A 23214-nucleotide genomic window follows, 5' to 3' on the forward strand; every position below is an offset into this window, starting at 1 on the left:
CGTGGGTATGAATAGGGCAGAGAACGGGAGCGTGGGCATGAAGAGGACAGAGCGTGGGTCCGAAAGAGAGCCGGGCAGCACCCCAACACACACACGGGCAGTGCTCCGTGGCTCATCTCAACAGTAGCACGCATCCTCTTGCTTCCTGGTCAGTGGTGGTGTGTGTTGTAATGTTATATTATTGTTATCTTGTGTTATAATTATACTCTCGGGATCTATTATACTAATGTTGTGCTATATTATTTGGCCTTAAATTATACTGTTGTTTGGTGGGTCGAGGTCAGTACTGTGTGACTGATCTGTTGGGTCGAGGTCAGTACTGAGTGACGGGTCTGGTAGACCCAGACCCGTCACTCATAAGAAATATAATTTAACTAGAAGCGTCAGAACTTAGGCTACCCACCAAACATTCAGAAACAGAAGATTTTAATAGTCTACTTGATATTTCTCTGCATTGTCGATACTTGTGTTTCTAGTGAAGCAAGTAGTCAGGAGGACGTGCTGCCAACACTGTCCCTGGGGCAGCTGTGGAATGTTTTACACATACCTAAACACTCTCAGCACGTTCCTCAGAATATTGTCCCAAGGGAGATGCATAAACCAAACACAGTTCAAAACAAGTTTGTTTGAATTCGTGAACTTGTTGCCAGTATGAGTCCAAGGACAGAAATGCGTGAGCTTGTTTTGTCTCATTTGTTTTGCATTCCTGTTTGATTGTTCCACTGCCGTGTAGTAGCATGTTTATAAATGGTGTCAGGAATTTACATTTGCCACTTGCCAGGGCAATGCGTATCTCTTATTAGTAGCTGAATGATGAATGCTGTGGGCTCCTTCGGTGCTAATATTTTGTTATGTATGAATGGAAGACATTGCAAGTATTTCCCGTTAGGTGTTTCAGAATTGTCATGTAAATATTATCTAGTCCTTCCAGCGTTGTTGTGTAGTTTTTTGCTGTGTCTCAAAGGTAAGATATTTCATCCTCATAGTTTCCTGCCTAGTGCTTCAAACTCGCACTGTATCTTGCGCTACCCACTCCCCCAATATATGTGTCTAAGCCATATAACTTCACCATTGTAATCACTGCTATCAACTTGTATCATAGTCGTTATGTTGAACACAAATTTTATTACAATGTACCTATAAATAATTTTCAAATTAGCTACACTGAACCTGTTGATAATCCTTAAATTTTACTACAATGTACATGTTATTAATCTTAAAATTTTGCTACAAATTACCTACTTAAAATTCTCTGTTAGATTAAGGACCTGCACAAAACGTTATGCATGTTAGTGGCTTTGCAAGAATGTAAAAACATCAAAGCTATGTACTCTCATAAACCCAAAGTACCTTCTTGTATTTAAATAAATAAATAATTAAATAAATATCTTCTGCTGTGGGTGTAGCTTGTATTGTCCACTGTGTGTGTGACTTCTATTGTCTGATGGGCGTGTATCTGGCACCGGATCTGCCGTTTAACGTTGTCAGTTACCGAAGAAGCGTGTCCACCTCTCAGCAGAACTCCTGACGGAGGGGAGGGGGCTCGGCTCCCCACATGGAGGCTGGCAACAGTGGACCGGTCGCCATTCACTACACTCTATTGGTTGGCACGAAGCCACATGGTTGGCAAGTCTTTGTCAGACTTCTCTCCAAGAGTCATTTTGGCATGGGAGACTTGTGAGGTGGTCCAAGACTGTCCACAAACAGTCCGGCAGTTCGGCGATCCGCCCCAAACTTCACCGCACCGTTGGCCAAGTTGTGTTGTGTGGCTCCAAGTTTTTCACTGTATTGTCCTGCGTGGTGAGGCGCTCTCTGTTTAGTCGCTTGAGTGGCGTAAACTACCCTGTTTGTCCTGACAACTTTTCTAGTAAAACTATGCAAAGCTCCTGATCAATTTTCTTGGGTGATTATGTTGCAGGATCAAGACTCTGAAGACGCCTTTTAGTGCAAGAGTCTACACCGACCGTAGCAACATGATCTGTGGACCCCTGGCAGTGAAGTTGTTGATGTTGGCCGCCGGCATGACCTTACTGGCTACCAATGGTGAGGCAGGGAAGGAGAGAGAGAGAGAGAGAGAGAGAGAGAGAGAGAGAGAGAGAGAGAGAGAGTGAGAGTGAGAGTGAGAGTGAGAGTGAGAGTGAGAGTGAGTGAGTGAGTGAGTGAGTGAGTGAGTGAGTGAGTGAGTGAGTGAGTGAGTGAGTGAGTGAGTGAGTGAGTGAGTGTGTGAGTTTTGTAATTTATTACCTACCTTTCATAGCCACAATTTTGTGGGTAAATTATAGGAGAATACTTCTATAAAGTTTGATGACAGCTGTGACTGAGGTGCGTGTATAAAGCGAACTTTCTTGAACACTCCTGACAAACTTTATGTTCCCAGTGTATATACGGGTTGAGGTCCTTGCAAGTCTATCCGTAATCCACCTTGTTGCAATCTTGAGCTTTCAAGAATAGCTTCTTTCTGATACACATTCACTAACGTCTTGCCAAAACTTTATTTGGGCAATTCAAGATCAATTGTGTTTTCAGACTTGAATTCTTAGCAGTATACTGTTTAGGATGCAGGGAAAAAGATTTTATTCCCTATATCGTTAATATTTTATTGGGAGTTATCTCTTGCTGTGTTGTGGCGATCTAGCCACTATAAATTATTCTGTGTTATTCTACGTTATGTAAGGCATACGTTGCCACATAGACTCCTCGGCTTGGTGCCTTCTTTTGATAATTACTTATTAAAGGAATACACTGGATTTTCCAGCTTTGCTGAGTTTATCTCATAATGATCAGTGTGCAGCCACTGAGGACAACACCTAGACCTTAGGAACAGCTGCTGGCCATTATCCCAGACAGTCACAGTTATGAGGCTACGAGCAGCAGTAAGAAGCCCGGACACAAGTACGGCCACACACCACTTTCTGTTCCTTCACGTCAAAGGGACGTGCGATTATTTACCAATGTTAAAAAGCCTACTATGGTTTCAAGTCATAGTCAGTGATCAGACAGAAAAAACATAATTATCAGAAGTCGTCAAGAGACAGAAAATGATGGACACAATGAATTCCCAGAGACTGCCAGATAAGTCTTTAACCCATTTTTTCACAAGAGGCTGTTATATAATTAGCCAGAAAAGTGATGTATGTGTGAAAGAGTACCTAACAGTCGAAAACCAGAGTCAGACAGAGTTGAATAATTATAATGGAAAGGAATAAGAGTGGGGAGGGCTTGGTGGATGAGTAGAAGAGCCCGGGGAGTGTTGGTGCCGCTGGAGGCCGCCCTCGCCCTCGTATAACTCATGACACCATAATTGATCGCTTCCCTTCCACCCGCATCTGGCACTGATTTACCCAGCTCGCCGTGACAGAACACGTGTAGCATGACAGATGCCGCGCGACACCTGTCTTACCCGGACAGTTACTGAGGCAGTCACCAAGACTGTCAATGAGACACCTGCTGCCACCTTTAACAAACGTTTTCTTCTGTCTCGTTCTTCACGGGTCCTTCGGGATTTAAGAAACAGTCTAGGAACGCCAATTTTCGTAAGAAGATCCAACCAAAGTATTCGTAGCTCTACGTAAGCCATATGGAAGTCCAGTGTATACGTAAGTCAGGCCAGAAAAGCTGTCAATTATTTATAAATTTTAGACCTACGGATTAAATTAATCAAATATTGAAGATTAAACCAATGAATTTAAATTAATAATTTAACCTAACACTTTTGCTATCTAATATAATTTGAAATTGGTAACGCAATTTCGCTATCTAATATAATTTGAAATTGGTAACGCAATTTCGCTATCTAATATACTTTGAAATTGGTAACCCAGGTGAAAAGCGCATATCAGTGTAAAATACAATCATTACCTAACCTCATCTAGGCCTATATATTTCATGCGGTACAAATTTTAACGTGGTACAAGACTTAATTTGTTTAAGTACTGTTGCAAATTTTAGGCAAAGCCAAGATTTACAACTTCTATACCAGTACTATTTTATTATACTAGTAATATGAAGCCTTCCAATATTTACAGTATTGCCAAGTTATAAACATTGTTAACTGCTGGACCGACACAACGTTTTCAACGCTCCTGCTGTCAAATATCACACAGAACAAATATCAGTATTTAACGTTAATGTCTTTCCTTTATTTCCTAATATTAAAATATTCCATTATTGACACTGAGTAATGCAATGGTTCTATCACACTGTAATATGTACTGTAAATATATTACTAAAAAGTTTAGTGCCCCAGTAAAGTTTGTTCTTCAATCAATATAAATGCCCAGAAGAGGTTAAGCAAGGATTTTATCCTCATTATTTACTATTCTATATTTTTATGCATTTCATCTGGGTGAACGACCTGAGAGCACAGAGTACTGGAACACGTAAAACATGCAAAGAGATAGGTTAGATTTTTGTTATTGAAATTCACTGGCTTAGTCTTAAATATCTGATTTGTCATTAATTATGTAGGTCATAGGCTGGGGATTTATACGTCAGGCTGCGAGCAGCCGCGTCCAACAGCCTGGTTGACCAGACGGCCTGGTCAGAGACCGGGCCGCGGGGACCTTGTCCCCCGGAATCAATGAAAGGTAACCACAAGGAAGTCGATAATATGAAATTACGAGAACAAAAAAAGTTTTAAAAACTTAAATGCATTCTGCTAGCCACCAAAGACTTAGACAAGCTTCTGTAAGTAACCATAATCTTAGATAAACTTCTGTAAGTCAATAATAGCTAAGATATGATTCTTATTGTCACTGAAAACTGATATACGCTTCAATAATCAAACAAAACCTAAGCTACCGAAGGGTAATTCGAGCACAAAGGGATGTAGAGTGTTAACTTAATGGGTTGTGTGAGCCAGATGAGTGTTTGTGTACATTCCGGAAAAGCGTCCCGGGTACAATAGTCGGCAGGCGGATGTGAACCATCAAGAACAAGTGACGCAAAACGCCACAAACTGCGTCGTAACTATAGCTGTTGGTTGAGGTGACAGGAGGAGAGCTGTAGCTGAAGACAAACAAAAAGACTTACGATGGGTGTTTGTGGCGCTTCTCTCTGACCCCAGCGTCCGCCATCACCCGCCTGGGAGTCCGGATCCACAAGTGCTGTTGACACGCCCCTCAACCCTCCACCTTTGGCGGCACAGTGCTGCATCCTGACTCCTCCTCCTGGCCCCATACATATCTCCCATTGACCTCTCTCACGTCCCCAAGCTTGGGTGTATACCTGAAATAATATAATTTGTCCGCTTCCGTAAATTACATCAGCGGAACCTGGTGTGGTCGCCATAAGTACGAGAGACGCGGTCTCTGTTACAAGTGGTTCCCGGAAATGTTGTCACATTATTTTATTTAGGTTACGAGACAAAACAACGAAGTCATAGAAGACAATCCTGCATTGATTTTTTATTATAAAAATCAGTGTCCCTATGCGACTTGTCCCATCCCAAATCCTTATCCTGACCCCCTTCCAAGTGCTATAAGTCGTAATGGCTAGGCGCTTTCCCCCGATACTTCAGTTACACCTCCGCTCCTGTGCCAGGTAAGTCCACTACGGGTTCGCCATAGCCCGTGCTACTTGGAACTTTTTGTTCCCAGTTGCTGAATCTAAAACAGCAACAACCATGATAATTCCCCTCCCTTCTAACAACACCCTATTATGGTGGGCGATGAGACCCCTGGCCTTGTCCCCCCAGCATCATATCCCTGACCTTGTCCCCCCAGCATCATATCCCTGACCTTGTCCCCCCAGCATCATATCCCTGACCTTGTCTCCCCAGCATCATATCCCTGACCTTGTCCCCCAGCACCATATCCCTGACCTTGCTCCCCCAGCATCATATCCCTGACCTTGCTCCCCCAGCATCATATCCCTGACCTTGTCCCCCCAGCATCATATCCCTGACCTTGTCCCCCAGCATCATATCCCTGACCTTGTCCCCCAGCATCATATCCCTGACCTTGTCCCCCAGCATCATATCCCTGACCTTGCTCCCCCAAACTGTACAAAACCACGTCCGGAACTAAAACACGGAACTGACAAAAAAGAGGAACAAAAGGCCTCGTCCCGGGTGGAACAAACAATGTGACCGAGGCGCAGACTCAACCACCGACTGTAGAGCATCATCCGTAAGTAACAATGGCGTCCTATATCCTGTGGTGTGTTGACACCACCCGCCATCTGGGGGGCGCTTGTTGGGGATGGGGAGGCGGGGGGCGCAGAGGCACGGGTTGATGGGGGCGCAGAGGCACTGGTTGATCGGGGTGGAGAGGCAGGGGTTGATGGGGGTGGAGAGGCAGGGGTTGCTGGGGGTGGAGAGGCAGGGGTTGGTGGGGTGGAGAGGCAGGGGATGCTGGGGGCGGAGAGGCAGGGGATGCTGGGGATGGAGGGGTGAGGCTGCTGGGGGTAGTGGAGTCCAAGTGATAGAGCAAGGTGGATGGCGAGAGGGAAGGGGTGGGGGAGACAAGGACGAAGAGCGGGAGTTTGTACAAGGAGAGAGGCAGCGTTGTGTTGAGTGCCACTATCCCTCTCCTTGCCTACTTGACTCGCTTCTCAGTTCCTTGTCTTCTCTCCCTTATCTGTTTACACAATTTTTCGTTTAAATTTTGCCTCGATGGGCGAGTTTATTGGGCAGCGCCACTCACCCTGTGAGTGGACACACCGCCATAGTGACAGTATTGGGCAGCGCCACTCATCCTGTGAGTGGACACACCGCCATAGCAGCATGTACAACACTCCCTAATAGGAAGAAAACCCGCTGGGTTGTTCATCCTGTCACTTGTACCCAGACACTGCTGGGACTTGCTTAACTGTCTCAAGTGAACAGCTCCTCAAACAACACGATTAACATCTGTCATATGAGACAATGTTCGTTTGTTTGTTTGTCTGCCAGTATGAGGCTGGAGGCCAACTTTCACACATGAATCTTGCGGTGAAGGGGAGTGTCATAGGCCGGTCGAGGATGGCCCAAATGAAATACTTTAAGAAATATTAGCATATATACAGTGATCTTAGCATGTCTGAAATATTAGTTGTGTTTGCCATAGAATTGTTTCGGTGCTTTGTAATAATATATTTTCTGAAAAACTGAGAATTAGGCAAATCGGGCCTTGCATAGTAGGCTGAGTATATATATATATATATATATATATATATATATACATATATATATTGCGAACAAGCCTGAATGGTCCCCAGGACTATATGCGAATGAAAACTCACACCCCAGAAGTGACTACAGTGATTTTGACGGCCGTGATGGTCAAGCGGATTAAGGCGCCCTGTAGTTACCAGTTGCGTTGCTTCTGGGAGTATGGGTTCTAGTCACTTCTGGGGTGTGAGTTTTCATTCGCATATAGTCCTGGGGACCATTCAGGCTTGTTCGCATTTGTGTTCCTCACGTGTGCCCCAAAGAATGAGGTGATTTGGTGAAATGCTATGCCCAAGATTACCATCCGAGTTGCCGTCGGGGAAGTGGCTCAAATAGCCTCGGCTATCACTTCCTTTTGACGGCCGTGATGGTCAAGCGGATTAAGGCGCCCTGTAGTTACCAGTTGCGTTGCTTCTGGGAGTATGGGTTCGAGTCACTTCTGGGGTGTGAGTTTTCATTCATATATATATTATATATATATATATATATATATATATATATATATATATATATATATATATATATATATATATATATATATATATATATGTTGTACCTAGAAGCCAGAATGTACTCGGCCTACTAGCTTACTATACAAGGTCAGATTTGCCTAATAAGCCAAGTTTTCATGAATTTATATATTTTTCAATTTTTTTTCTTATTAAATGATAAAGCTACCCATTTCATTATGTATGAGTTCGTTTTCTCTTCAACCATTACTGAACTTTGATACTGATAATTAAGTTAACTCAAATGAGATGTTTTATGATGTAAAAAGTCCAAAGACTAATGTATTTAAGAATAATTCCCAACAGAATAGCTGGTGAATTTATAGTACTATATGGCAATGATATCCCGTTTTCTATTGACAGAAAATTCCACTACAAGCTACATTTTCTAAGGGTTAACTTGTGTATACAACACAGCAGCAATATTATCTGCCTATTGCATGTAATATTATTAAATGGTGTGGAGTTTTCCGCCAACATATATGGATGTCCACAGAATAGATAAATGCTGTGAATTAGTCAGATATACACACACACTGATGCTAATGTACTTGTTCTGCTGATCTATTGACAAGGTCACTATTTATTCCTACTCCATCCCCCCAACCTCTCGAGGTCCCAACCTCTTCCCTCCGCCCCCCACCCTTCTACCGTCCCTCTTCCCTCTCCGTGCCTCCCCTACACTATCCATGCCCAGCCTACCTCTAACTGTCTGGTATAACACCCTCGTGTGCCAACAGCCGCGGGCGACCAGCGGAGGGTGCAGGCAGAACAGCAGCTGCGGAAGAGACTTCTTCAGGACTACGACAAGTCGGTGGTTCCCGGAAGCCCCACCACCGTCTCCCTCAGGATGATGACGATTACACACTTCGAACTGGTCAGTATAACCTTCACACTAACAACTGGTCAGTACAACCTTTACACTAACTAGTAGTCAGTGGGCTTGACGTCAAGTTCTTCTTTACATATACTCTGTACATTAATCTTCAGTTCTTGTGATGTAATATTATCTCAGACCTAAAACATTCTAGAGGATCACAACCATCCCATCCATAGACGTCATATAATACATTTTGTGCATCCTGTTGTGTTGTGATTATAACCCTCGTCCGCTCGTCTTCAGTGAGAAGACCCGGTTCGAATCCTTCACTGTCCGTCCTCTGCTTTTAACCGATTGTCTTATTGCATTCTGTGGAAAGCAAGTAACAGAAAGCTTCAAATGAGCTGCAGCTAGAGATCTCTTAGCTTGCGTTAGAGTTAAACAAAAAGTCTGATCATATGCCATCTAATGCTTTTATTTATTTTAATTTTTTATATATACAAGAGTTCTTACATTTTTGTACAGCCACTAGTAGGCATAGTGTTTCAGGCAAGTCCTTAATCCCAATAATCCCCGGAATACGATCCATCAAATCGTTTAACAACCAGGTACCCATTTTACTGTTGGGTAAACAGAGGTTACAGATAAGGATTGGCGCCCAGTAAATCCTTCCCGGCCAGGATGCGAACCCAAGCAAAAGCGCTTGCGAAACGCCAGTCTTAGCACTACGCCAAAGGGACTGTGCGGGGAATGTAGAAAAGGGGGCTTCCTTGTTGGCCACTGACGTTGGCTATATTTAGTAAAGGGCGTCATTATAAGAGGCGGGTGGCTGGTAAACTTTAGTACTGTAAAGCCTTTGTGTCTACAGCTGAGGGTGGTGGGGGCGTGCCACAGTGTAGTACGTGTCCCCTGATGTTTGTTGCTGGCCGGCCGTTCCCCTTCCTGCAAACTCCCTCTTCTGCCAGTCTTTCTTTCTTTTTTTTCTTTTTTTGAGATATATACAAGAGTTGTTACATTCTTGTAAAGCCACTAGTACGCGTAGCGTTTCGGGCAGGTCCCTGGAATACGATCCCCGCCGCGAAGAATCGTTGTTACAACCAAGTACCCATTTTACTGTTGAGTTAAACAGAGGCTACAGTTAAGGAATTGCGCCCAGTAAATCCGCCCAGGATACGAACCCATGACATAGCGCTCGCGGAACGCCAGGCGAGTGTCTTACCACTATACCACGGAGACTGTAGACTCCGTGGAGACTAGACTAGATAGAGACTGTTTCTCTAAAGAAGATTCGTATATGCTGGTGGTTCTTGAAGGTTTCTCCTGCTGATGACTGCGAGAGTGGTGGTGAAGTGTTGCTTCTTAAAGTTAGACTTGGTGCAGGTGCTTGGGTGGTGGTGATGGGCGGTGGGTGGTGGTGATGGGCGGTGGGTGGTGGTGATGGGCGGTGACATGCAGATGGTCCCTTATGTTGCAGCTTGCACGCTTGCTTTACTTGCTGCAGTTATGGCCATCTTACTTCAATGTGTTTTTCAGATGTTGCTAAGCTTCTTGGAGCACTGTTGATATCCTACTATTAATTTTACTGCCGTTTTATGTACGTTGTGAGGTCGTTCTATAGAATTATCCATTTACTTTAGTTAACGATAAAAGTATAAAGAAAACGTGCCCAACGATTCATTTAGAAGAGAAAACGTTAATCATTTATGGGGACCCAAACTTAAAATATTTTAACTAAGTATAATTCAGTATATTATTATATATCTGCATATATAATATTTTTAATTGATTTAAAAAATCTTTAATAGAGAATTTACCTTAGTGCCACAATCCCCCCTGTACCCTCCATGGGGACAGGAGGTAAACAAAAAATAGAGATGAGATACTGATTTAAACTAAATGGCTTATATGCTGGAAACCTGGTGAGAGAAGATGTGAAGGAAGAGCGAAACAATAAACACAAGAAAGATGGAGAAGTGAGATATAATGTTTTACTCTCCATAAAGCTAAGTGTCACTTTCTCCTTTGGGGTTCAGGCGATGGATATCCAAGGTCTTACGTGCTATTTCCAATCAATGGCAGACATGTCCAACAATTTCTATAGGTCAGATGTAACACAAACAAGGAGTAACGGTACAGGAGATGCGTTTTCACCCCATATATGTTATAAGCCCATGGAACCGCCTACCAGGCCAAGCCGTAATACCAAGACATTACTTCTTGGTATTTTTGTTACTTCTGTTCAAATTCCAGCTGGAAAAATCATTATAAACAACGGGGAGACCTTTGACAGCCGCCAGCTTCCTGCCCCCGTGGAGGCCAGTAGAGAGACGTTGGGGCTCGGGTAAAGTATACATTACCTTAACACGCACGGCATATTACATGAGTTACTCCCACCACCGGGAAGTCAAGCATAACACTTAGCCATAATATCCTAGAATATATATATATATTATTATATATATATATATATATATATATATATATATATATATATATATATATTTTTTTTTTTTTTTTTTTTTTCTGGTTTAGGGCTTCTATCCCTCTAACTATACCCATTGTTTCGTGTTCTATCGTGTGTTGAAAGTTTGTTTTCACCTCATGCAAAACTGTTGTAACATATCACCACACCCAAATGCAGGAATAAAATGAAAGCTGTTTAAACTCTGTTTAGTATTTGCAGATTATAGTTGTGTGTAACTTTAAAAATGTTATAAGTTATTATGAAACGCGTTCAAGTGTCGCGTCAGACTAGAAATAAAAATGAATTTTGGAGATTTGATCTTTCAATTACCATCGGCAGTGAAAAGAAACATAAGAAATATTGAGAAAATTTGTGGTAGAATTATTAATCTTACTTTTTTGGTCATATTTATATATATATATATATATATATATATATATATATATATATATATATATATATATATATATATATATATATATATATATATATATATACAGTATATATATATAAACACCTTCACACCAGGAACACCTCAGGTGTCTTGTGACACACCGTGAACACCTCAGGTGTCACGTGGCACGCCAAGAACACCTCAGGTGTCATGTGATACCCCGTGAACACCTCAGGTGTCACGTGGCACTCCAGGAACACCTCAGGTGTCATGTGACACCCCGTGAACACCTCAGGTGTCACGTGGCACTCCAGGAAAACAGGTGTCATGTGACACCCCGTGAACACCTCAGGTCTCACATGGCACACGTGAACACCTCAGGTGTCACGTGGCACCCCGTGAACACCTCAGGTGTCACATGGCACCCGTGAACACCTTAGGTGTCACGTGGCACCCCGTGAACACCTCAGGTGTCACATGGCACCCGTGAACACCTAAGGTGTCACGTGGCACCCGTGAACACCTCAGGTGTCACGTGACACCCCAGGAACACCTAAGGTGTCACGTGACACCCCAGGAACACCTCAGGTGTCACCCCGCATCAACACTAACGCAGTAATATTCTCACCAACAGCTGGAGGAGAAGAACATGATGGAGGTCCACACCTGGTTTGGCATCGTGAGTATTGACCCGTGTGATTATGACCTGTACTTGAGGCAGGAGCAGTGTGAGTATTGACCCGTGTGTTTATGACCTGTACTTGAGGCAGGAACAGTGTGAGTATTGACCCGTGTGTTTATGACCTGTACTTGAGGCAGGAACAGTGTGAGTATTGACCCGTGTGTTTATGACCTGTACTTGAGGCAGGAGCAGTGTGAGTATTGACCCGTATGAGTAATGACCCGTGTGTTTATGACCTGTACTTGAGGCAGGAGCAGTGTGAGTATTGACCCGTATGAGTATTGACCCGTATGAGTATTGATCCGTGTGTTTATGACCTGTACTTGAGGCAGGAGCAGTGTGAGTATTGACCCGTGTGAGTATTGACCCGTGTGTTTATGACCAGTACTTGAGGCAGGAGCAGTGTGAGTATTGACCCGTGTGTTTATGACCAGTACTTGAGGCAGGAGCAGTGTGAGTATTGACCCGTGTGTTTATGACTAGTACTTGAGGCAGGAGCAGTGTGAGTATTGACCCGTGTGATTATGACTTGTACTTGAGGCAGGAACAGTGTGAGTATTGACCCGTGTGAGTATTGACCCGTGTGTTTATGACCAGTACTTGAGGCAGGAACAGTGCACAACCTGTGCCGCTCTGCGCCAGTGTTATTGTACATATCTTATAGCTCTTTATAATGTTATCTTGTTAACAGTTATGAGGCAATATAATGTTATACATGCCCACCCTCCTCCATACTATCTACACCAACCTCACACTCTCCCTCACCACCCTGATAAGCCAGCACCCCCCCCTGGGTTATCTTACCTAAGCCAGCAGCTCCCCCTGGGTTATCTTACCTAAGCCAGCACCTCCCTCTGGGTTATCTTACTTAAGCCAGCACCTCCCTCTGGGTTATCTTACCTAAGCCAGCACCTTTCCTCTGGGTTATCTTACCTAAGCCAGAACCTTTCATCTGGGTTATCTTACCTAAGCCAGCACCTTTCCCTGGGATATCTTACCTAAGCCAGCACCTCCCCCTTGCGTTACCTTGCCTTAGCCAGCACACCCCACTGGGTTACCTTCCCTAAGCCACCCCTCCTCATGTATACCTTGCCTAACCAACCCCTTCCCCCTGGCAGAAGTGGAGGGATGAGCGGCTGGGGTGGGAGGACGACGTGGAGGGCTTGACCTACCTGGCCATCGACCCACAAGTGGTATGGAAGCCAGACCTGACCCTCTACAATGGGTGAGTCGTCCTGCGGTCGTCTTCAGTGAGGGCAACATCTTTCAAGTACTGCCTAACTTATCTATAGTAATGGTAACGTCACGCATTGTAACATTATATGACCTTCCAGTGGCCTCATGACCTCCTGTGGCCTCATGACCTCCAGTGGCCTCATGACTGTAACATTGGACGCGTATTGGCTCTACTTGGTCCTTAACCCGCCCGTAGTTATATTTGCTTCAACTTAATTTCAAGGGAGCCCAGAGCTAACTCTAACAGAGTCCCACGCCACGTGGTCTTAGCCGCTCGATCGGCTAAGACTCTACAGCCCCCGTGACGTCATACTAGACTTTTAGCAAACTCAAGGATCTCCTTCTGCTGCCACCACCAGACCATTAACCAGAAGCGTCAATTAATCGGGGTCTGGATCAGTTAATCAATCATTAAAACCTTGGGGCTTAATCCCCAAATTACTTGGAAAAGGAGGGATGAATCTACATTAAGTGTGGGAATTACAGAAAACAAGGGGATATATTTTAGCTCTTAACTTTGCTAGGCTTGCGACCCAAATAAACTCTGACTCGTGGAGATCATGTGACAAGGACATGCAAAATTATTCATGGAAATAATAAGACACAGAGAACAATCTAATCATTTATTTATGCAATTCTAAACAACAACTAATAAATATCACTCCCTGACTGAACACTCCTTAACATGACTTTCTAAAACTTTTAACATTCCCTATTGAGGCACGAAATGAACTATATACCTATAACAACTCTTAGCAACTTTACCTTGTCTCTGAAACCAGCTGATGGAATGCTGATCTCTTTGGAGAGGTGAGAGTGGAACAACCTATCCAGTTGCTGACCGAGCCCCCACACTCACTACCTAGCTCTCCTCCCCACTGAGGCTAGAGGGGTATTTCTCCGCCAGGTTTACTGAGTTTACTAAGCAGGGTTTAAATTGAACAACTAATCTCTGTTGTACTGAACAACCCAGATGGCTGAACTCTTATAAACTGATGGTAATTGTACAGGTATCTTAGGGAAAGGCTATTTCCAATTATAGTATTAGCTAGTGATCTGAATTTGAACTTTGTGAATAACTAAATATGAAGGGCTTTGGTGACCCTTGACCCAGAGTGGTCAAGTATGTTTCTGTTTTCTCCAGTATGTTTCTGTAAATAATTCAATTTCTCCCACCCTACCCATCAACATTGGTGTTCCCCAGGGCAGCATACTTGGCCCTCTACTCTTTCTCATCTACATTAATGACCTTCCAAATGCCTCCCAACATCTCAAACCAATTCTATTTCTGACGATACGACCTTCATTTACTCCATTCCTGACCCCCTTGCTCTAAATGTCACAGTGAATACTGAGCTAAATAAAGTCCATCTTTGGCTAACTGCCAACAAACTCACCCTCAATATTGACAAAACTTTCTATATTTTGTTTGGCAATAAATCCTCAAATCAAATAAATCTCAGGATTAACAATACCCAAATTTGTAACAAAGTAGATGGCAAGTTCCTTGGCGTTCTCACTGACCGCAAGCTGTATTTCCAGGGACACATTCTAAATATATAAAAAAAAGTTTCGAAAACTGTTGGCATTCTTTCTAAGATCAGATATTGTGTACCTCGCCCTGCCCTGGTGACACTCTTATTCTCTCATCTATCCTTATCTCAACTATGGTATTTGTGCTTGGGGTTCTACTAACCAAAATCATTTACATACTCTAATTACTCAACACAGAGCTGCTATTAGGACGATATCTCACTCTGGCCCCAGACATCACTCGGTACCCTTACTCAAATCTCTGAATATGTTAGATATTAAGTCCCTGCACATCCTCTCATGTGTATTTTGTATATATAAAATGCTGAACTGTAATGTCAGTCCTGACCTCAAAAGCTTCCTGGAAGGTTGTAACAGATCCCATGAGCACCACACCAGAAACAAATACCTATATGATATTCCAAGAGTACGACTTAGTCAAACTAGAAATGCTTTACAAATCAAGGGACCTCGAATGTGGAATGACCTTCCCAATTATGTTAAAGACTGTACCTCTCCCAACCAGTTTAAGATAAAAACTAAGTATTACCTATTAACTCAATGTAACCTACCTCACCCCAAAATGTAAATGTCAACCCATATCTACTATTTTAAACAATGCTGTTTGTTGACCAAATTGTATTTTTGTTTTTTCTGCCATGTTTCTCCCCTCCCCCTTCTTTCCATTCTTTTCTTATTTTTTCTCAACACAATTTATACTTTAATCTCAATTAGTATTAAGTTTTAGTCTTAGTGTTTTTCCTGCCCGAAACGCTTTGCGTAATAGTGGCTTTAGGCATTGTATGTACTAGCCCTATCTATAAATCCATCAATGTTTGTATCTTACCTTGTATGTACCTTACCTGAATAAAAATTTATTATTTATTATTATTATTATGATTTCTCATTCTCTTTCAAAGCTTATGATGAGCTTTCATATAATTCCATGATCATTGCTTTTATTTATTTATTTATTTATTTATTTACATATACAAGAGTTCTTACATTCTTGTACAGCCACTAGCGGTCATGCAGCGTTTCCGGGATGACCTCATTGCTTGACCTGTAGTGACCTTGATATTTTATATATATGTCATGCAGGTGTTAACCTCTTTTGTCATTTAATGTTCCCCTTCAATAGCCTGCTATTATGGCCCCCCGTGACCTTCACATTGTAAAGGCACGATAGGAAACCGTGGTGTTATCTGTGTCCGTTGGCAGCTCTAACAGGGTGTGGTGACCGTTGACAGGGGTGACCCTGGCCAGAGTGTGATGGACTCCAACGTGCTAATCTTAGTGTTCAAGAATGGTACGGTGTTGTTCGTGCCTCCAATAGCCTTCCACTTCCCCTGCACCATGGACCTCACCTACTGGCCCCACGACACACAAAACTGCTCCTTCAAGATCGGCTCCTGGGTCCATCACGAGCGTATTATTGACCTGGTCATCGAGGATTCCAAGGTTGAGGTTAGTCGAAAATTCTGCAGATTCTAAACTTTTTGGTATACTTCTTGTAGATTAATCGACAAGTCGTGTGACAATTGTAGATGTTTTGGTCGGTCGTGTATCTCCTGATAATGAGTCAGCTGGTCGTGTATCTCCTGATAATGAGTCAGCTGGTCGTGTATCTCCTGATAATGAGTCAGCAGGTCCTGTATCTCATGATAATATGAGTCAGCAGGTCGTGTATCTCATGATAATATGAGTCAGCTGGTCATGAAGATGTACAGTAGGTAGATGTACAGATTTTATATTGAGATCTCATAATATTACCTCAAACATTTTTAAGATCAATTTTATTTACTTAAACTTTACCAATGTTTGCCTAAACACCTCCAATTATTTTGTGATTATAAGTGGTGGAAGCCCCATTAAGACTGTGAGGGCGTCCTCAGCCATGCTGCCTCACGCACTCAAGGAACTATTGCCACAAAGTTACCTCATAAAGAGTGGCACTCAGAGTGGCGGTTGAGAAGTAGCAAGCACCTTGGCCTTTGGGGGGTACAACATGAAGAATAATTAATTAATGTGATATTTGAACCAAATTATGAAAGTATTACCTGGACAACATTTGCCAGCTGTGTATGCTAAGGGTGTGGCCTCCCGCAGGTAGTGTCTGACGACCTGGAGACTGACGACGGCAACAAGATGGTGAAGCAGTGGGAGGTGACCAGCGGGGAGGTGACGAGGGAGTCTAAGTTTTACCCGTGTTGCCCTGATGCCTACACCAGCGTCGTCTCTACCCTCCAGCTGGCTCGCAACGCTCCCGCCTACACCTGGACCGTCAAAGTTCCTGTCGTGTGTAAGTGCGGGGTGTAGCGCGGTTGGCCGAGTGTGTGTTGGGACTCCCAGTCATACTGGCGAATGAAAGTGACTTTATTCCTACCTCTCAGTTAATTTACTCCCGTGGGAAAGATCAGGTCAACTGGGATTACTTCTATCACACTCAGGTAGATTCACGAACTGTAACTATAGAGTACGTTACAGTGGGGTGGACGGTGGTGTAGGTGGGTGGTGGTGGCGGACAGTAGTAGTCTTGCAGGTGGGTGCTGGAGCTAGTGGGCAGTATTAGTGGTGCAGGTGGGTCCTGGTGGTGGCGGACAGTACTGGTGGTGCAGGTGGGTGGTGGTGGGGGACAGTACTGGTGGTGGTGGTGGGGGACAGTACTGGTGGTGGTGGTGGCGGACAGTACTGGTGGTGCAGGTGGGTGCTGGTGGTGGTGGGGGACAGTACTGGTGGTGGTGGTGGGGGACAGTACTGGTGGTGCAGGTGGGTGCTGGTGGTAGTGGACTGAACTGGTGGTGGTACCAGGGTAGGGTCCCTCACCAGGGGTAGGGTTCCCTCACCAGGGTAGGGTCCCCTCACTAGGGTAGGGTCCCCTCACTAGGGTAGGGTCCCCTCACTAGGGTAGGGTCCCCTCACCAGGGTAGGGTCCCTCACCAGGGTAGGGTCCCTCACCAGGGTGAGGTAGGGTGAGGTAGTCCCTCCCTGGTGAGGGGCCCTCACCAGGGAGAAGTACACATTTTACTGTTGCGTTAAACAGAGGCTACAGTTAAGGAATTGCGCCCAGTAAATCCTCCCCGGCCAGGATACGAACCCATGACAAAGCGCTCGCGGAACGCCAGGCGAGTGTCTTACCACTACACCACGGAGACTGTCGAGATAAACGGGTTTCGGCACAACACTTTCCTTGTATTTGATGACAGCGTGTTGATGATAGAAGACCTTTGGTTTCCATAACATTTCGTCCAAGAGAAATTAGCAGGAGCCGAATTTGCTCCCGTGCGCCTCTGGTCTAAGAACAATAACAATGGCTGACCACTCCCTCACTACTGACGCCTGGCTTACTTTGTCCAGATATCAGTAAGTGATAGAAGGGTCACATTTACTCTATTTTAATATTGATAATTAAGTTAATTTAAATGAGATGTTTTTATGATGGTAAAGTCCAAAGACTAATGTATTTAAGAATAATTCCCAGCAGAATAGCTGGTGAATTTATAATAGTATGTGGCAATGATATCCCATTTTCTATAGACGGAAAATTCCATTACAAGTTACATTTTCTATGGGTAACTTGTTTATACAATGCAGCAATATTATCTGCCTGTATGTAATATTATTAAATGGTGTCGGATTTTCCGACAGTCAGTGCTGACTCTCTCTCACCCCCAGGTCTGTCGTTGGTGGCGCTGGTGGTGTTCCTCCTCCCACCAGGGGCCGGGGAGAAACTCACCGTGGGATTCCTGTGTCTCATCTTGGACATGCTCTTTTTGGCCTACACCTCTCATGTGGTGGCCCACGCCCCCTCCCACACCCCACTCATAGGTAAGTCCCTCTCATGTGGTGGCCCACGAACCCTTTCACACCCCCACTCATAGGTAAGCCCCTCTCATGTGGTGGCCCACTCCCCCTCTCACACCCCACTCATAGGTAAGTCCCTCTCATGTGGTGGCCCACTCCCCCTCTCACACCCCACTCATAGGTAAGTCCCTCATGTGGTAGCCCACGCCCCCTCTCACAGGTAAGTCCCTCTCATGTGGTGGCCCACGCCCCCTCTCACGCCCCACTCATAGGTGCTTGGTGTGGCTTGGTCAGCAGTCAGCGGGCCGCCTCGCGAGGCTTGGTGCTGTAACTCTTGTCTGGCCTCGGAGCCCAAGACCCCTGAGGACCCAGCCAGATCAGTGCCCATACTCCTCATCCTTCACAGTCTGCTCACACTTCCTCTCACCAGGCCTCGAGCAGCAAATACAAACGTGACGAGCTTGGGTATTGCAAGCACCAGTTGCATTTGTTTATGCAACTTGCAAGCACAAGTCTATTTTTATTAGCAAGACTGCACTGCGTGTTGTGGTCAGTCCTGCCACATAGCTCTCTCTACGACGCACCATTTTGCAACGAGAAAGATATACGTTTTACATATGCAACTTAATGGTGAAAACTGAGCTTATATGTAAGTATATATTATGAGATCATCAATAAATATATATATACCTGTTTCTTGATTACTGGTCTTTGTTTTGGTCATTATGGTGGAGTGTGGGATTAATAATAACATTACATGGTGTTACAGTGCAGCTGGTGAGTCAGCAGCTGGTGGTGGTGGCGGTGAGTGTGGTGGTGGCCGGGGTGGTGGCCAGGGTGGCCCGGGCGCCACACCCCAACCCACTCCCCAGCGTCATCAAGGCTCCCATCACAGCCCTCTCCAACCTCTTCTGTCTCGCCAACTATGCCAACAACGTGAGTTTACTTCCTCACTGAAGGGTAATGGTAACCTAAGTTTACTTCCTTATCCCTCACCCATGATAATTATCGTAGCCATGTTGATCAAACCACACACTAGAAAGTGAAGGGACGATGACGTTTCGTCATCGAATGTGAATGTCCTGGACCATTCTCAAGTCGATTGTGACCATTTACAGTCGACTTGAGAATGGTCCAGGACGGACCGAAACGTCGTCGTCCCTTCACTTTCTAGTGTGTAGTTTGGTCAACATATTTCACCCACGTTACTGTGACTCCTCGCCTGCACACTGTAGCCATAATATGAGTGCACTTCCTGACAGCTGAGATAGCACCTGTACTGATAACACAAGTACACCGTTCTGGCAATAGTGGTGGGGAGCACCTTCACTTGAGGCAACACTGGCAACAGCTTGACAGGAGTATACTTCCCAGCTTGACAGGCGTTTGCTTTCCAGATTGACAGTTTACTTCCCGGCTTGAAAGGGGTTTACTTCCCAGCTGAAAGAGGTTTACTTCCCAGCTTGAAAGAGGTTTACTTCCCAGCTTAAAAGTGTTATATTTCCCAGATTGAAAGAGGTTTATTGTCAAGCTTGAAATGGGTTTACTTCCAAGCTTGAAAGGGTTTACTTCCAAGCTTGATAGGGGGGTTTACTTCCAAGCTTGAAATAAGTTTACTTCCCAGTTTGGAAGAGGTTTACTTCCAGCAGGAAGGGGTTTACTTCCAAACTTGAAAGGGAGGTTACTTCCAAGCTTGAAAGGGGTTTACTTCAAAGCTTGAAAAGGGTTTACTTTCAAGCATTACATGAGTTTACTTCCAAGCACTACATGAGTTTACTTCCAAGCTTGAATTGCTTTACTTCCCAGCTTGAAGAGGGGTTTACTTCCAAGCTTGAAAGGAGTTTACTTCCAAGCTGGAAAGTGGTTTACTTTCAAGCTGGAAAGGGGTTTACTTCCAAGCTTGAAAGGGGTTTACTTCCCAGCTTGAAAGGGGTTTACTTCCCAGCTTGAAAGGGGTTTACTTCCCAGCTTGAAAGAGGTTTACTTCCCAGCTTGACAGGATTTTACAGTGGGTGTCTCTCCTGACAGGTGGACGGGAGCGTGAAGCCGTCAGGTGGGCGGGTCGGGTCGAAGGGTGAGGAGGTGGAGCTGGGAGAGGAAGGCAGCAGCGGGGAGACGACGGGTGTGGACGGCAGCCATGCTAACCAGTGGCTGCTACTGGCTGCCCTCCTTGACCGCCTCGCTCTTATTCTCTACCTCCTCGTCTGCATCATCACTCTCATACGATTCACCAGCGTCCTCTAGTGCTGCCTTCCACCACCTGCACATCGTCTGCCTTCCTACCTGCCACCTCCTGATCTGCTCACTATAACTCTGGGCTGCTCGACGTTCCTCCGATACCAAAGTACCCATTACGTAATTGGTATCATCTTTAGCTCCTGCTACATACCAACTTGCCCCCATTTGGAATATGCCAAACTCACCTGGTACCACCTGTGTACCTACTGCCCCCGTGGTACCATCTAGAGTACCCACCATCCACCTAGCACTGCCTTAGGTATCCACCACATATATAGAGTGGAACCCTACCTTCTCTTATCTGGAGAAACCATCAATCACATGGTGCCACCTGGAGGTATCGACCATCCAGAGGAATACGTAATAACCACCTGGAGCACTTACTCACCTGGTACTTCCTGGACCACCTCCTGCCCACCTGGTATGACCCGAGTGCCTAGGTGGACCACTTGGGTCCACCTACAACAACATCCACCTACTTGGAGTCTCTAAGTGTTAACAAAACCAACCATTTACTCGCTCCCTTCCACTAATGAAACCATTACTGACCATTTGGGGTACCCAGCACCCATCTGGATTGACCAGTACTCTTGGAGTAGCTGAGAGCACCTCTCACTTACCTGTAGTACCTACATAGTGTCAGGAGTACACATTATCCACCTAGCACCATCTGGAGTACAAACGAACTGCCTCCAACATATTGTACTGGCCACAGCTCTCCTGTAGGCCTCTCCTCCGCTGCATTTGCTCTCCACGTATCTGGTGTCTCCTTCACTACCATATACCCACCAATTTCTAACCACTATTGCATCCCCTATCTACCTGGTGCTAACTGAAGTGCCTCTAATCTACCTGAGGGTACCCCAACGACCACCTGGATTGCCTACCATCCACCTGTAGGCATTATCATCGTCTAGTTCCACACACCAACTCACCACTCACTTGGTTCTTCCTGGAGTACCATTCTGCCCAGTGCCCATGTACCATGACTATTATTATCATGCTCCTTCAGTACCTACCACCCACCAAATACGATTAGGATCTTCTGCCACACTCTTGGGGTACCACATGGAAGGATTATCATCCACCAAAGTACCTACAATTGATCTGGAATACCTATAAAAATTCGGAGTACCTGGGACTACCTGCAGTACCTACCACCGACCTAGGACAACCAAGAGTACCTACCATCGACCTGGGACGACCTGTAGTGACTACCACCGACTTGGGACAAGAGTCACGAAGCAGTTACGCAAGTTACGAACGTGTACATCTTATCTCAATCTTTGACGGCTTTGGTTACATTTATTAAACAGTTTACAAGCATGAAAACTTTCCAATCAATTGTTGATATTGCTAAAAACAGCCTCCTGGTGCTTCGGAGCTCATTAACCGCTTAATAATTGTAAACAAAACTTGCAAAGGTTAAGAAATGGCCTGCAGGTTCGTAAATGCTTGCGTAACTGCTTCGTGAATCTGGCCCCTGGAGTACGACATTCGTGGCGTGAACGACCACCGAGACAGTGAAGCTGGGCAACTTTGTATTGTTTCTCTAATAATTTGAATAGTTTTGTATTGTAATTATTAAGTTTACCGCACATTATAGAATGCATGTAATGATATTAAGCACTCGAGTATAGTAAGTTGGCTTAGTGTGCCGCAGACTTTAACTCAGGCATGAGCTTGCACACTACATTACCGAATGCCCAGTTATCAGACCATTCAAACCCACTGGCATGAGGTACCTGGAGCTTTGCAGTTACTTTATTCACTCCTGTGTTCTTGAGGATATCCTCATATTGCACCCAAAATTTGTCAGTGCAGGCTACTGAACATATGACCGTGTATGACTAACCATCCTGCGAGATGGGGACTCAGTACCACTGCTACCTTATTCACTCTTGTGTTCATGATGATATCCTCATAATGCACCCAGAGTTTGCCAGTGCAGACTACTGATCACATGCCTCTGTATGACTAACCATCCTGTGTGATGGGGATTTCAGCATCATGTAGCTAGCTTTTTGACACACTGTACTCCTCTTCATATAGTCTAGTGCAGTCTGCACTAATGCAGATGTACCTAAATGTGTTAATAAAACAAAAACAAAAATACAGTAAATCACCTGTGTGATGGGGATTTTTAGCATCACGTAGCTAGCTTTTTTGACACACTGTACTCCCCTCCATATAGTCTAGGGTAGCTGCACAAATGCAGATGTAGCTAAATGTGTTAAACAAAATCTGCCTGCAGTCCTATATATTGTATATGTTTTCTTCATGAAGCAGGATTTTTTAGTGTCAAGGCATCAAGGAGGAATGATGTGAATGATCCGCTGTCTTGCAAAATGTGCCTCTGGGTCAATAAAATGCTTCTAACAGTT

General features: G+C 44.6%; 1 protein-coding gene across 3 annotated transcripts; it reads left to right on the forward strand.

Moving 5' to 3' along the window:
* On the forward strand, window positions 1-23214 carry LOC138349604 (neuronal acetylcholine receptor subunit alpha-3-like). 3 transcript variants are annotated; one of them, XM_069317330.1, is made up of 10 exons: window positions 1-148; window positions 1919-2043; window positions 8400-8536; window positions 11972-12016; window positions 13138-13244; window positions 16039-16255; window positions 16898-17090; window positions 18464-18616; window positions 19362-19528; window positions 20621-23214. In XM_069317330.1, the coding sequence occupies exons 2-10, from the start codon at window positions 1974-1976 to the stop codon at window positions 20834-20836; spliced, it is 1305 nt and encodes a 434-aa protein (XP_069173431.1). In that variant the 5' UTR covers window positions 1-148; window positions 1919-1973; the 3' UTR covers window positions 20837-23214. The 3 variants fall into 3 exon arrangements, with proteins under 3 accessions (XP_069173431.1, XP_069173433.1, XP_069173432.1); XM_069317332.1 differs by having other exon boundaries at window positions 136-158; XM_069317331.1 differs by lacking the exon at window positions 1-148 and adding an exon at window positions 1673-1800.

Source organism: Procambarus clarkii, chromosome 87, assembly GCF_040958095.1.
Source record: "Procambarus clarkii isolate CNS0578487 chromosome 87, FALCON_Pclarkii_2.0, whole genome shotgun sequence".
In the NCBI taxonomy this organism is placed as follows: Eukaryota; Metazoa; Arthropoda; class Malacostraca; order Decapoda; family Cambaridae; genus Procambarus; species Procambarus clarkii.

What these genes read in the sequence shown, in the direction of transcription:
- LOC138349604 (XM_069317330.1), top strand. Translation starts at nt 1,974, where the DNA reads ATGATCTGTGGACCCCTGGCAGTGAAGTTGTTGATGTTGGCCGCCGGC. An exon ending in CGATTACACACTTCGAACTG is followed by an intron (nt 8,537 to 11,971) that starts GTCAGTATAACC and finishes TCTCACCAACAG; the next exon opens with CTGGAGGAGAAGAACATGAT. An exon ending in TCGCCAACTATGCCAACAAC is followed by an intron (nt 19,529 to 20,620) that starts GTGAGTTTACTT and finishes CTCTCCTGACAG; the next exon opens with GTGGACGGGAGCGTGAAGCC.